The sequence below is a fragment of the Artemia franciscana genome, chromosome 8 (assembly GCF_032884065.1).
Source record: "Artemia franciscana chromosome 8, ASM3288406v1, whole genome shotgun sequence".
NCBI classification, from domain to species: domain Eukaryota; kingdom Metazoa; phylum Arthropoda; class Branchiopoda; order Anostraca; family Artemiidae; genus Artemia; species Artemia franciscana.
This window is the reverse complement of record NC_088870.1, coordinates 25,222,810-25,237,920: the sequence shown is the minus strand read 5'-3', so window position 1 is coordinate 25,237,920 and position 15,111 is coordinate 25,222,810. Positions and strand designations below refer to the sequence as shown.

The window sequence follows — 15,111 nt, the reverse complement described above, 5'->3', positions numbered from 1 at the left end:
ACGACTGGGACACAGGGACAAAACTACAAAGGGGACGCCGGGGGGCACAGGGGGGTATATAAATGACGATGGCGACACAGGGAATGGTCGATTAGCAATCACCATCAACAAAGCTCAAGGGCAATCATTAGAATCATGAGGTATAGATCTGAATACGGATTGTTTTCCCATGGACCATTATATGTTGCATGTTCAACAGTCGGTAAACCTGACAATCTATTTATATGCACAGACAATGGGACAGCAAAGAATGTTGTATATTCGCAAGTTTTACGTAGTTAAAAACATATATATATATATATATATATATATATATATATATATATATATATATATATATATATATATATATATATATATATATCTATATATATAAAAATAAGTTGTCTGTCTGTGGATGTGTGGATGGATGTGTCAGGTGACGTCACCTGAAAAAACTGGATTAGGTGACGTCAAAACTGAAAAAACTAAAAAAAGGCAAAAACTACAAAAAAAAACTAAAAACTAATAAAAAAAATAAAAAAGCTAAAAAACTAAAAAAACTATAAAGGTAAAAACCAATAAAAAACTAAAAAAAAAACTGAAAAAACTAAAAAAAGGCAAAAACTACAAAAAAAAACTAAAAACTAATAAAAAAAGTAAAAAAGCTAAAAAACTAAAAAAACTAAAAAAACTAAAAAAATGTAAAAAACTAAAAAAAATAAAAAATAAAAAAAAACTAAAAAAAAGGAAAAAAACTGAAAAATAAGCTAAAATAAAGGTAAAAACCAATAAAAAACTAAAAAAAAAAGGAAAAAACTAATAAATGACGACACTCAAAGAGAAAGCGACCAGGACAAAAAACTAAAAAAAAAGGCAAAAACTACAAAAAAACTAAAAACTAATAAAAAAAATAAAAAAGCTAAAAAACTAAAAAAACTAAAAAAAGGTAAAAAACTAAAAAAACTAAAAACTAAAAAAAAACTAAAAAAGGTAAAAACTAAAAGAACTAAAAAAGAAAAAAATAAATGACGACACTCAAAGAGAAAGCGACCAGGACAAAAGGAATGTTCGATTAGCAATCAACAAAGCACCGGGACACAGGGAGTATAAATGACGACCAGGACACAAGTAAAAAAAAAAAATTAACAAAACTAAAAAGAAGGTAAAAACTACAAAAAAACTAAAAAGAAAAAAAACTAAAAACTAATAAAAAAACTAAAAAATCTAAAAATCTAAATAAACTAAAAAAGAAAAAAAAAGGAAAAAAATAAAGGAGAAAAACAAAACTAAAAAACGAATGTATATACAGACCGGTACACCGGGATACAAATGACGACCGGGACACAGGGAATATAAATAACGACCGGGACACAGGGACACAACTACAACGGGGACACCGGGGGAAACAGGGGGATATAAATGACGACCGGGACAAAAAAACTAAAAAGAAATAAAAACTAAAAACTAATAAAAAAAACTAAAAAATCTAAAAATCTAAATAAGCTAAAAAAGAAAAAAAAGGAAAAAAATAAAGGAGAAAAACAAAACTAAAAAACGAATGTATATACAGACCGGGACACCGGGATACAAATGATGACCGGGACCCGGGACACAGGGAATATAAATGACGACCGGGACACAGGGACACAACTACAACGGGGACACCGGGGGAAACAGGGGGATAACCTGACAATCTATTTATATGCAAAGACAATGGGACAGCAAAGAATGTTGTATATTCGCAAGTTTTACGTAGTTAAAACCATATATATATATATATATCTATATTCACAGGTGGGACATAGGGACACAACTACAATGGCGCGTAACTATTATGGCGCGTAACGACTTACGCGCGCGGGGGGGCTTGGGGGGGGGGCGCGAAGCGCCCCCACCAACTAGGTGTTGGGGTGGCGCGAAGCGCCACCCCAACAGCTAGTATATATATATATATATATATATATATATATATATCTATATTCACAGGTGGGACATAGGGACACAACTACAATGGCGCGTAACGACTTACGCGCGCGGGGGGGCTTGGGGGGTGGCGCGAAGCGCCCCCACCAACTAGGTGTTGGGGTGGCGCGAAGCGCCACCCCAACAGCTAGTATATATATATATATATATATATATATATGTTTTTAACTACGTAAAACTTGCGAATATACAACATTCTTCGATGTCCCATTGTCTGTGCATATAAATAGATTGTCAGGTTTACCGACTCTGAACATGCAACATATAATTGTCCATGGGAAAAACAATCCGTATTCGGATCTATACCTCATGATTCTAATGATTGTCCTTGAGCTTTGTTGATGGTGATTGCTAATCGAACATTCCATGTGTCGCCGTCGTCATTTATATATCCCCCTGTGCCCCCCGGCGTCCCCGTTTTAGTTGTGTCCCTGTGTCCCGGTCGTCATTTATATTCCCTGTGTCCCGGTCGTCATTTGTGTCCCGGTGTCCCGGTCTGTATATACATTCGTTTTTGAATTGGTCTTTTTTTTAGTTTTTAGTTTTTTACCTTTTTTTTAGTTTTTTTTTTTAGTTATACCTCATGATTCTAATGATTGCCCTTGAGCTTTGTTGATGGTGATTGCTAATCGACCGTCGTCATTTATATATCCAACTCAGCTACTTCGGGCTTGAATACATTCGTTTTTGAATTGGTATATGATGAAATAATTCAGACGTCATATGCGGACAGACAGACATAACACACATACAACTTATTTTTATATAGATATACATATATATATATATATATATATATATATATATATATATTATATATATATATATATATATATATATATATATATATATATATACATATATATATATATATACTAGCTGTATATACTAGACAGTAACAACGGCAATCAAAGGGATAAAATTTACCCTTGACTGGGCTGCCCACTTCATTCAACAATCTGTCCTGGCTTTTTTCTACAATTGGCCATGACTTCCACTTTTCTCCACAACTATTCCCTCTTTTTTAAATTCAAAAATCAAGCTCTAGTTTGGCATTTGTGAAGGGACACACATGCACGGAAAGGTGTAGCATAAATGGCAGACAGTAACAACGGCAATCAAAGGGATAAAATTTACCCTTGACTGGGCTGCCCACTTCATTCAACAATCTGTCTTGGCTTTTTTCTACAATTGGCCATGACTTCCACTTTTCTCCACAATTATTCCCTCTTTTTTAAATTCAAAAATCAAAAATCAACGGTGTTGGGGTGGCGCGTAGCGCCACCCCAACACCGTTGATTTTTGTGGGGTGTCAACCCGTTGATTTTGTGGGGTGTCAACCCCACAACACCAAGTTGGTGGGGGTGCTTCGCGCCCCCCTGTCCCATTAGTGTCCCACCTGTGAATATAGATAAATATATATATATGTTTTAACTACGTAAAACTTGCGAATATACAACATTTTTCGATGTCCCATTGTCTGTGCATATAAATAGATTGTCAGGTTTACCGACTCTTGAACATGCCACATAAAATTGTCCATGGGAAATGAACAATCCGTATTCAGATCTATACCTCATTATTCTAATGATTGCCCTTGAGCTTTGTTAATAGTGATTGCTAATCGAACATTCCCTGTGTCCCCGTCGTCATTTGTATATCCCCCTGTGCCCCCGACATCCTCGTGGTAGTTTTGTCCTTGTGTCCCGGTCGTCATTTATATTCCCAGTATCCCGGTCGTCATTTGTGTCCCAGTGTCCCAGTCTGTAATTTCTCTTTGAGCGTCCTGGTCGTCATTTATATTCCCGGTGTCCCGGTCGTCATTTGTGCCCCGGTCTGTAATTTATCTTTGAGTGTCCCTTTCGTCATTTATATCCCTGTGTCCCGGTTTTTAGTTTTCTTTTTCTCCTTTATTTTTCAGTTTTTTTCCTTTTTTAGTTTTTTTTCTTTTTCAGTTTTTAGTTTTTTTATTAGTTTTTAGTTTTTTTTTTAGTTTTTAGTTTTTACCTTTTTTTTAGTTTTTTTTTTCAGTTTTTTAGCTTCTCAGCTGCAAGCCTGTTTTCTTGCTGTTTTGTGATTCCTCGGCACGCTTTCTTTTCTTACTTTCTCTATCAGCTGCAAGCCTGTTTTCATACTCTTCTTGTGATTCCTTGGCACCTTTTCTTTTCTTACTTTCTCTATCAGCCGCAGGCCTGTTTTCATGTTGTTCTTGTGATTCCTCGGCACGCTTTCTTTTCTTACTTTCTCTATCAGCCGCAAGTTTTTGGCATAGACTCTTTGAGCAGCTTCCTCGGCTGTTGCCATTGTAGGTTCTTCAGTCATTTTACAATTAAAAATTTTTCTTTCAACGATCTTCTTACAATTAAAAATTTGTCTTTGAACGATTTTCTTAAATACTTATAATTACGTCATATACTGAGCATCATCATAACAAACATGACGAGAACTAACTTCATGACGACATACAGCTCAATCCTTATAATGACGTCACTCGACAGACAGACAGACAACTTATTTTTATATATATAGATGTACTTGTGTGGAGGTATGTAGGCTATACATATATTTCTGTATATAATGTTTTGATCTCTTTCAGCCGTGATCAGAGTTCTAAGAAAGACATGGGTGAAGATGAAAAACCTCTTAGATTGTTCGTGATGGTTCCAAAAAGCATGTCAGACGCTGATGTGCGGGATCATTTTTCGAAGTTTGGTAATCTGGATTATTCTTCCGTAGTTAAAGATAAAACTACCAAAGAAAGTAAAGGATATGGATATATTAAATATTACAGGTAAGTCTATTTCTGTTAACAAGATTTCTTTTTTAGTTTGAATCTTATGTACAGACACTAGCCTACCTTTTCAGTGATAGTTTCTTAGAGTACCTAGGACATCAAAATAAAACACTTTTTGCCCCCTGAATCCATCCTAGGTCTATCCAATTTCCTATCCTAGGTCTACAATTGTCTTTGATTTTTCTTTTGGTAGTTAAAGGTCATTAAAGGTCAGTTTTCTTGCAGAAAAAGTGTCACCAGTGTTTCCAAACGAAACCGTAAAAACAATATGCCGGAACTAATTTGGTAAATTCGATAATAGTAATTTACTTATAACCGACTTTTCAACAAAACAAGTCGAGTAAATTACACTAAAAAGTCAGAAAAATCAAATACATAGACAACTTAAATGCTTTTCGCACTTGAAAATTTAAAGATATTGCAGAAATCTACAAATAAGTCATTTAAAGAAATGTCTTGAGTTTTCTATTATGCAGTATTTCATGTTCATCCTCCTTGCAGTAGCTATTCCTTTATACTTACAATCCTTTCCTATTCCTATTTGTTAACAGGATATTAGGGTTAGCCTATATTTGCTCATCCAATCACTGGATTTTTATCCAATTTACTGCCCATTAATGGCTGTGATTTCCTTCTGCTATAGCAATGGGGAAAGCCACACTTTTATTGATTATTGATGATATATTTTTCGCTCGTTTTCGGCTGATTTTTAACTTACGTTCTTTATATATAAAATTAGTGGCGCGCTTGTAAAAACAGCAAAATTGAAGAACTTCTTCATTAAAAATTGATTTCCCGTTTTATCCTAATTTTTTAAAGGCATTGGGTTGTGTTATTTTGTCGCTTAACCAATTTAAAGAATCAGTTTTCATCTTTGTTGTCATTGGTACTTCATGATAATATTTTGGTGTTCATAACATGTACATTTTTTTTGTCACTTATTCATTCATGACTATAGTGCTGTTGTAAACCCTTTGAATGTTGAGCTATTTCTGGTAGATACACTGGCCAAGACTGCTTTTTTCTCCTTTTGAGAAATTTCTAATGGCTAAAAATCTTTTCTTTTCTTTTTTTTAATCTCATCTTAGACAAACCTGGCTTACCTTGCTGATGTTATATAACAGAACTGTTAAGGCAATAAAATAATTGTTTTTGTTCCTTATGTCTCGCACCTCATTCCTTAGCCATACTCCTAAACTTATATTCCTTAAGATTGCATTTATGTTTGTGTTATAATGAAAATATTCGAATAGGAAAAAAAAATCTAATCTAAAGAATTTGTCATACGTAGAATGTGTCTGATCAGTAAATTGTAATAATTGCCTGACCGGCTTCAACAACAAATTGAATATTCTTTATTTCAAAATCCTTTTCTTTAAAGAAAAATTTTATCGAATCCTTGGCTAATCTCAGAATTTCGTCTTTCTCCTTAGCATTCGATTAATTTTTAAGCTATATTTGAAATCGAATTAGAGTTGTAAGAGAACTTTTTGGAACACGATAATTGATACACAAAATCGAATAGTAGAAGGTTGCAGACACAGTTACAATACAGTTATCACTGTTTCTGTTTATCATTAAGATGCTTAAGCACATTAACATAATCCATGCAAAACCTTTACAACCAAAGCTCTTGGCCTATTTTAAGTAGGCACAAAAAGAAGGGGACGCGCGTTATGAATGGAATTATCGATGACCAAATTGTCGGTGCTGGATGACAGGTGGGGTCTGTAAATTAAAAATTAAATAAAAAAAAACAAGTTTTTTAAATGAAAGTAAGGAGCGACATTAAAACTTAAAACGAACAGAAATTACCCCGTATATGAAAGGGGCTTTTCCTTCTCAACGCCCCGCTCTTTACGCTAAAGTTTGACTCTTTCTCTTAACTCTACATTTTAAAACAGTAAAAAACAGTAGGAGGAGGTGAGCCCCTCATATGGGTAATAATTTCTGTTCGTTTTAAGTTTTAATGCTGCTGCTTACTCCCAGCTGAAAAAAACTTTTCATTGTTTTTCTTTTAAGTAATGCTAGTAAATCCTGCGCTCCCTTTATGGAAAATTTCTTCCCCCATGTCAAATTCCTCGATGGAAAGCTCCCCCAGCGTATCCCCCACTTCTCAACCCCTACCTCCAACCAAAAAATCCTCCTGAAAACGCCTGTACACTTCCCAATAACCATTACTATATGTAAGCACTGGTCAAAGTTTTGAACTTGTAACCCCTCCCACGGGGACTGTGGGGGAGTAAGTCGTCCCCAAAGACATAGTTATAAGGTTTTTCGACTACGCTGAATAAAATGGCTATCTCAGAATTTTGTTCCGTTGACTCTGGGAAAATAATCAGCGTGGCAGGGGGCCTAGGTGCCCTCCAATTTTTTTGGTCACTTAAAAAGGGCACTAGAACTTTTCATTTCCGTTAGAATGAGCCCTCTTGCAACATTCTAGGACAACTGGGTCGATACGATGACCCCTGGGGGAAAAAAAACAACAAAAAAACAAACAAACAAATAAACACGCATCCGTGATCTGCCTTCTGGCAAAAAATATAAAATTCCACATTTTTGTAGATAGGAGCTTGAAACTTCTACAGTAGGGTTCTCTGATACGCTGAATCTGATGGTGTGATTTTCGTTAAGATTCTATGACTTTTAGGGGTTGTTTCCCCCTATTTTCTAAAATAACGCAGATTTTCTCAGGCTCGTAACTTTTGATGGGTAATACTAAACTTGATGAAACTTATATATTTAAAATCAGCATTAAAATGCGATTCTTTTGATGTAGCTATTGGTACCAAAATTCCATTTTTTAGACTTTTGGTTACTATTGAGCCGGGTCGCTCTTTACTACTACAGTTCGTTACCACGAACTGTTTGATGAAAGATAAAAACCCCAAAACTACTGTTAGAGGAGGAATTAAAATCCAGCACGCTCCTAAATAGAATTTGTAGAAGAAACAATGCAAAATGAACATTAGTTCAATACTGATAAAACAATAATACATCCTCTTTAAATAATGACACAAAATGCATAGATATAGCATGCAACCCATGCGCAGATTGCCAATCAAAGGTATTAAATAAAATAAACATGTTGAAGTAAAAATACTCAAATTTCTAAGCATTGTGTCCATTCACTTATATACTATACTGAAAAGATTGAAAACAAAAGATATGAATAATATTTGATCTTTTTTTTATTCTATCTTCATAATCTTTTCTTTTGTTTCTCTTTTTTCAAGTTGCAATGTAATTTTTATTTTCTAGAATGTCAGATGCTGCTCGAGCCTTTGAACAATGCGATAGGATATATAAGCCAGTATTTGCCGATCCTAAGCCCAGTAAAACTGCAGAAACATATGAACCAAATGACCGTTATCATGGGCCATCATCTTCTGGTTTCTCTGTTGCGAGGGAAGAGTTTCGAGAACTGCGTGCTGGCAGTAGTAAGTCCTTTGCCGCCACGCTCTTCCAAATTTTGATTCCCTTTCCATTTATTCCATCCCATGTGTTTTCCAAAAGTGACTCCAGTAACCTAAGATTTGTTATGCACAAACACTAAAACGATTACGGATGCGTGTCCTCGCCCAGTATATTTTTGCAGATTTTCTAGTCTTATAGAAACAAAATATTTCCTCTAAAAAACTAACTGACTTCTTATTGATCTTAAGTTTAACTATGAAAATGTCAGATTTTTTTTTTGTGAATATGGAGTACGGAAAAAATGCCTTTTTGTTTTGAATCCATGACGTGCGAATAGCAGTTCAAATAGGGATAAATCCTTTTATTAGACAGTTTTCATTGTCTAATAAACGGACATACTTTTTTATTTGACTGTTATTTGTACGTACCCGGATGTACATACAAATAGACAATTTTCAAACTGTCCGTTTGTCAACAACTGTCAAAACAAATCAGACAGTTTTCATTGTCTTATAATAAGGATTTTTTTTGAATTGTTATTTGCACATACCCTAAGGTATCCTAGTATATCAAGAAAAATTACTGTGTCCATAATATTCTCAACTTCTTGAAAAAGTTACCTTTCTTATGAAATTTAAGAAAAACGTATTTGTTTTTTTTGTGCTTTCCCAAGTTTGAGAGATCTGACGGTCCTAGCGCAAGTTGTTGGTGCACATATTAGTCTATTTAAATACGGATTTGATCCCGACAAATGACTCTAAAACTGGAATGGTGCTGAAGGAACGTCTTCTGTTTGCTTTTTGTCCGAAAATTAAAGCTGATTCTTTTGTAAAATAGGAAGCACGTCGAGTTCTGCCATTTTGTCTCTCGTACCTCCAAAGTTATGTTCAGTGTACTCTGGTTGAAAGATCTACTTTTGAAATTCCTATGATGGAAAATAAAGTGTGTTGTTTTTGAGGGGTTTCTGAGGGGTTAACCTCGTTGATGTTTGATCATGAAAAGCCAGTACTGAGACTATAAATTATAGGCAACTGAGTAGCACTATTTAAATAAAGAGTGAAGTGACTTCCGTGAATTATTTCTCATGAAAGATTTCATCCCTTTCATGCACTTCGCATGAAAGGGATGGTCGTAAGAACTTTGAAGTATGCTCATTCGATTAGAAGTTGAAATTCCTATTGCCCTTCGAACAGTTCCATCCCGTGGCCTTTTCGATCCCACCCCCAAGATGGTATGTGTGTAACTAAACCACAAGCAACTGAACCACCGTGCAACTGAACCCTCTTGTAACTGAACGACCATTTAACTAAACCCTCGTGCAACTAAACCCCCGTGCAATTGACACACCGTGCAACTGAACCACCTTGCAACTGAACCATCGTGCAACTGATTCACTGAACTCAGTTTTTCAATTTCCTAAAAATACGAGGCAATATCAATGGCTAAAACACAACTTATAATTTTCACATGTTCAGCCTTGTTGGGATTGTTTGTTTCTTAAAGTAATGGTATAATCGCCTATAAAGATTATTCATAAAAAAGCTTTATTTTATCTTGCAAAAAAATGGAAGATCCGATGCCCCAAGCCATTAAAGCTGATATATTTCTCTTGTTTTCAGAGGAATCAGGCCTCTCTGAACGTTAAGTCATAAAAAAAATGTGTTTAAAATCTTCGATCTTTGTGAATACAGATAACGAACTTTGATCAGATGTCTTTGAGGAGACTGCAGATAAAAAGGATATGAGACGGGGACTGGTTTTACTACAGCCTTTTTTTCAACATTCCTTCAGCATGCCCAAAAAGTTTAAGCTTTATGCCCTCAGTTGTTTTCGACACATTGCAGATACGTCATCTTGCAAAACTGGATGCACAAAGTACTTCTTGATTTATTTGAATATGCTCCTAAATATTTTTTGAACGATGTGACGGCTGATACCATTAACCATTGTAGATATTGCTGTTATTTCCTTTTCACAATCATTAAAGGAAAAAATGTCTTCTGATTGTGTTTGGCATTCTTCTTGACATTTCCCTCAATGCTCCATGCTTCTTTTTATGGTATCAGACATGCCCTCTTTTCTTGATAAAAAATAACATCTTTTATTTTAACAAACGGCAGCTTACATAACTTACAGCCCCTGTACATGGGGCTAAGGGCTGTTAGCCCGGGAGGCATAGTTATTTAACCTTTGATCTGTTATAAATGAATGTTTCATCTCAGAATTATCAATCTGATGTATTTTGGGGAAAAAAGGGTGGGGGTGGAAGCTCTTCGATCACTTTTAACTCTTAAAAAGTGCAATGAAACTTTTGATTTCCAATCGAATGAGCACCCCACCCCCTAAGTTCATACAAAAATATTTTCTATAAAAAACCTTATTTGCTGACATTGAATAACTAGCTTAACTTACAGCCCTTGCTCCAGGAGCTGTTGTTGGGGTTGATAACCCCAGAGGCATGGTTGTTTGACCTTTAGACTACTTTGTAAAAAAAAAATTATGGCACTTGCCCGTCGGTCAAGTGGCATATAGCGATCGCAATTTCTGTCCGTCTGTCGGTCCCGGTTCTGCTAGTTCAGGCACTTCCAGATAAGCTAGGACGATGAAAGCTGGAAGGCGTATCAGAGACCGGACCAGATTAAATTATTAATAGTCGCTTTTCCGATTTGATCATCTGGGGGGGGGGGGGTGACGGTTAATTAAAAGAAATTAGAAAAAATGAGGTATTTTCAACTTACGAACGAGTGATCAGATCTTAATGAAATTTGATATTTAAAAGGACATCGTGTCTCATAGCTCTTATTTTAAATCTTGACTGAATCCGGTGACATTGGGGGGAGTTGGAAATCTTGGAAAATGCTTAGAGTGGAGACATCGGGATGAAACTTGGTGGAAAGAATAAGCACAGGTCCTAGATACGTGATTGACATAACCGGACCGGATCCGCTTTCTAGGGGAGTTAGGGGGGGTATCCGGTGCTTTGGGGAGTTCGATGCTTCTGGGCGTGCTAAGACGATGAAAATTGGTAGCCATGTCAGACGCCTGCCTCAAATTGATTTGATAACGATCGTTTCTTCGATTCGACCATCTGGGGGGGGGGGGGCTGAAGGGATGGGAAATCGTAAAAATTGAGGTATTTTTATCTTACGAATGGGTGATCGGATCTTAATGAAACTTGATACAAAGAAAGATCTCATGGCACAGATGCTCTGTTTTCAATCGGATTGGATCCGGGGATATTAGGGGTGGGGGGGGGAAACGGAAATCTTTAAAAACGCTTAGAGTGGAGAGATCGGGATGAAACTTGATGGGAAGAATAATTACAAGTTCTAGATACGTGATTGACAGAATCGGACTGGATCTGACCTCTTTGGGCGAGTTGGGGGATTTCTAGTGCTTTGGCGAGTTTGGTGAGTCTAACCTTGTCACAAGCGCCATATGAGTTCTTGGCTTTTGTTTTTCTTTTTTATTTTGATCGAATGCATTGGGGGGGGGGGTTAAGAGGGGGAGGCTGATTGTCCTCTGATTACCTTTGACTCTTCAAAATTCAACTTGAAGTTTCAATCTTCAATCGAATGAGCCTTCTGCAAAGTTTGTACGACCATCTCTCCTATAAAATCCTCAAATTTTAACAATGGGTAACTTGCAATAAACTGCAGCCCTTGCCCCGGGGACTGTTGGGGTTTTGTTAATCACGTTTTATTGTTCGATTGAAAATTGAAAGTTTTATTACCCTTTTTAAAAGCCAAAAGTGATTGGAGGGCCACAAAACACCTCTTCTAGAAAATGGAAAATACCTCTGGGAAATACCACCTCACGGAAAATACACCTCCTCCATTGAAAATACCTCCCATGATAAATCCCCCCCCCCCCTGAGAAATGCCCCTTGCTGTTGGTTAGTATCCAATCACTTTCGCCTTATAAAAAAAGACTAGAACTGCCTGGGGATTATAACGAATTTCTACCTCCATCCTCCTCTCGTCCCTCCCCTAGAGCTAATTCTGTATTTATTCGAAAGCTCAATGAGAGTTGAGATGTTTTGGTATTAAAAAATACCCTTTGAGAAATCTACCTCTATCCCTAGCTATAAAACAATCAGAGTATCCCATTGCAGAGGTTTAAGTGCCTTTTTAAGTTTTGTATTGTGTCCATTTCTTACAGATTATGTTTGTTATTGGGAAACATACAGACATTTTTCACGTGTGAGTATTCTGAAGGGGAGGGGGGAAGTTTCTGTAGAATTTTCTATGAGAAGAATATTTTTGCACGGATAGGGGGGGGGGGGTGCAAAACTTACACATAAGTTCCTCTTTTCTACTTTCCTTAGCACTTCTCAGCTAAACTAAAATATAACTGAACCCAAATAAAATATTCCAATTTGGAAAAGCCATATTTTCCGCGAAGTGGTATTTTCGAGGGGAAGGTTTATCCATGGGAGAAGGAGGGCTGGGTAAACGCCTAGATCCATAGACAGTGATAGGGCGAAGGGAACCCCCATTAACAGACATAAAAAAGGAGAAATAAAGCTGGCTTTAAGAGTTTGTGACATCCGATTTTCTTTGTTTTGTGACAACAAAACACGTCTGTTTAATAATCATCTTGACAGTCATTTATATTATGACTTGAAAAAGCAGACAATTCCAACAAGGTTGAATATATAAAGATTCTATCATGTGTTTTACCCAAACGGTAGTTGGGTTGCACGAGAATTTAGTTATGCGAGGTTTCAGTTGCACGGTGGTTAAATTGCCCGGTGGTTCAGTTGCATGGTGGTTCACTTACACTGTGGTCCAGTTGCACGGGGCTTTAATCAAATGGGGTTGATTTGCACCAGGGCTCAGGTAAATGGAGTTTAGTTGCACGAGGGTTCAATTCCACGAGGGATTAGTTACACGGGGGTTCAGTTGCATGGTGGTTCAGCTGCAGGCTCTTTCAGTTGCAGTGTTTCAGTTGCTTGGGGTTTAGTTACACGGTGTTTCAGTTGCCATGGAACCCCCAAAGACATTTGGTCAATATTTTGAGATAGCTGTTTGCTCAAATTGGTTGAAAGCCTCAACAGATATGCTTTCAGAGGTGACATGGCCATCCACTGCCCCTGAGAAATAGGCTGTAACTTATGCAAGTTGTCGTTTTTTTTATGCATAGATTTTATGTTAGAAAAGAACAGCTGGTTTTATCTTGGGTGTCTGATTAGGTTGAAACTACCGAAGTTCGTTCTTTGGGCTATCTAAATTCTGCCATTTTTGGCCCTAAAATGGCCCAAGAATGTTTTTTTTTTTTTTTTTTATTTGTTTATTTTGAGTGAGTTCTCACGGGTCGTTTGCTAGGCCAAGACTCCCAGAGTTTTCCAAGACTGTACTAGGAAAAGAGTTGATTTGAAATTTTTGGGATCGAAGAGGCACCCTTCGGTCGAGTTGATTTTAAATTTGGTTTGGAGGATCAGGGGTAAGTCGAAGCCACTGTATGTTGTACAGGTCATCGCAATTGTTTGTTTGCAATGTCTTAAAAACAGCTTCGGGTTTGGAAGATGTGTGATCATGGGTGTCCAATAGGATCGACGGTTTTTAGAAATGTTTCTCTGGGCAAAGAAAATCAAACATTTTCGTGGGAGGAGGGGGCCTGGAAATATGAACTTTTTTCTTGTTCCTAATTAGTCGTATTTCGAGCAAGCTCTTACGGACCGTTCGTTGGGCCTAGATCCTACGGTTTCCTAAGAATAAATTTTATAACGACACGTTCAAGTGCCCTTTTTTAGAGAAAAACTGATTTTAGGGCAGGGACCTCCTCCCCTGCCCTTTCCTGCTACTCCCCCGCAGCTCAAATTAGTGGAATGATTTAGTAAATATGCATCTTTGAATAACAAGGGTCGTAAATAGGGCTTATCAGGTAGTCTTGAAGGGGGGGGTCAAGTGGAGCTCATCTTTAGACTTGGGGAATGGAGAAAAATAAACCGAAATACGCTGTTTGTATGTAGTTCATAAAAATAGCATATCTGCAATATCTGTAGAACGACTTGGCACTTAAAGTTAAGCTTACGGAAACTTATTAGCCTATTAGAAGTCCTTTATGAACTCTTTTATTAACATTAACAAAATTGGTTAAGTCTTTTAATAACAGGTCATTTATTAACAAGTCGTCCTTAATCCTGAAAAATTATTACATCATTTGTGAGCTAGGCCGTACCCGGGGGAAGGGATGTTTGCTCCATGAAATGTAAAACACTGCCAAATAAACACTTTTCCTATTTAAACCCCCTTCCCCCTTGGTTCAAAACATCAGGTAGCAACCTGCTAAGAAGAAAAGAACATAACTACTTTTTTAGAACATTATTACCTTTGACTTCTTTTTCAGATGACGAGCCATGCAGTCGTTTACTGGTCGTTGCTCCTCCCACAGTTAACCAAGATCAATTGTGGAAGCTCTTTGATTTGTTGCCTGGTTTAGATTATTGTGATAATAGGACGGACTACTCGAAATCGCCGAGGGTAAGTTTTTTTTCATTAATTTTTTTTTGTCCATAAAATCCATAATGTGTAATGCATTTTACTATGACAGGAAGTTATATGTGGTACATCCTCAGATCAAGAAAAATAGCTCACAGTTTCTTTTTTCATCAAACCTGTTAACAGTGATAAGCTCTTAACCGTATTCAAATTAGTTGTATGCATAAATTTAAACTTATTAATTTCTTCATTACTTTTGAAAATTATAGTGTTTTCAGAAAAAAGCCGTGTAGAGTTACTAGGATTGAGTTTAACGTAAAATCAAGAGTATCTTGCTCGGAGTTTGGCACATAGTCAAAATTAAGGCGACTGGGTGGGAGGAGGGTATCCAAAGACTTTTTGACACCCTACCTGGTCAGGTGTTCCTGAATAGAGTCTGTAACTTTGGTAAGTCTGACTATTCTTTTGCATCAGAAACAATGTACAGCTTTG

At 36.7% G+C, this 15,111-nt stretch overlaps 1 protein-coding gene across 7 annotated transcripts in view; it reads left to right on the top strand.

The window, feature by feature from the left end:
• The window catches only part of LOC136030201 (RNA-binding protein 45-like), a 272,030-nt gene that overhangs the window by 150,951 nt on the left and 105,968 nt on the right, over nucleotides 1-15,111 (top strand). For all 7 annotated transcript variants that reach the window (XR_010618210.1, XR_010618211.1, XM_065708977.1 and 4 more), the window contains exons 4-6: nucleotides 4,562-4,756; nucleotides 8,021-8,199; nucleotides 14,528-14,661. Coding sequence is in view for 5 of the 7 variants with exons in the window: in XM_065708977.1 (XP_065565049.1) it covers nucleotides 4,562-4,756; nucleotides 8,021-8,199; nucleotides 14,528-14,661 (508 nt within the window). In the remaining 2 variants the exon portion in view is untranslated. The remainder of the gene's footprint in view (nucleotides 1-4,561; nucleotides 4,757-8,020; nucleotides 8,200-14,527; nucleotides 14,662-15,111) is intronic.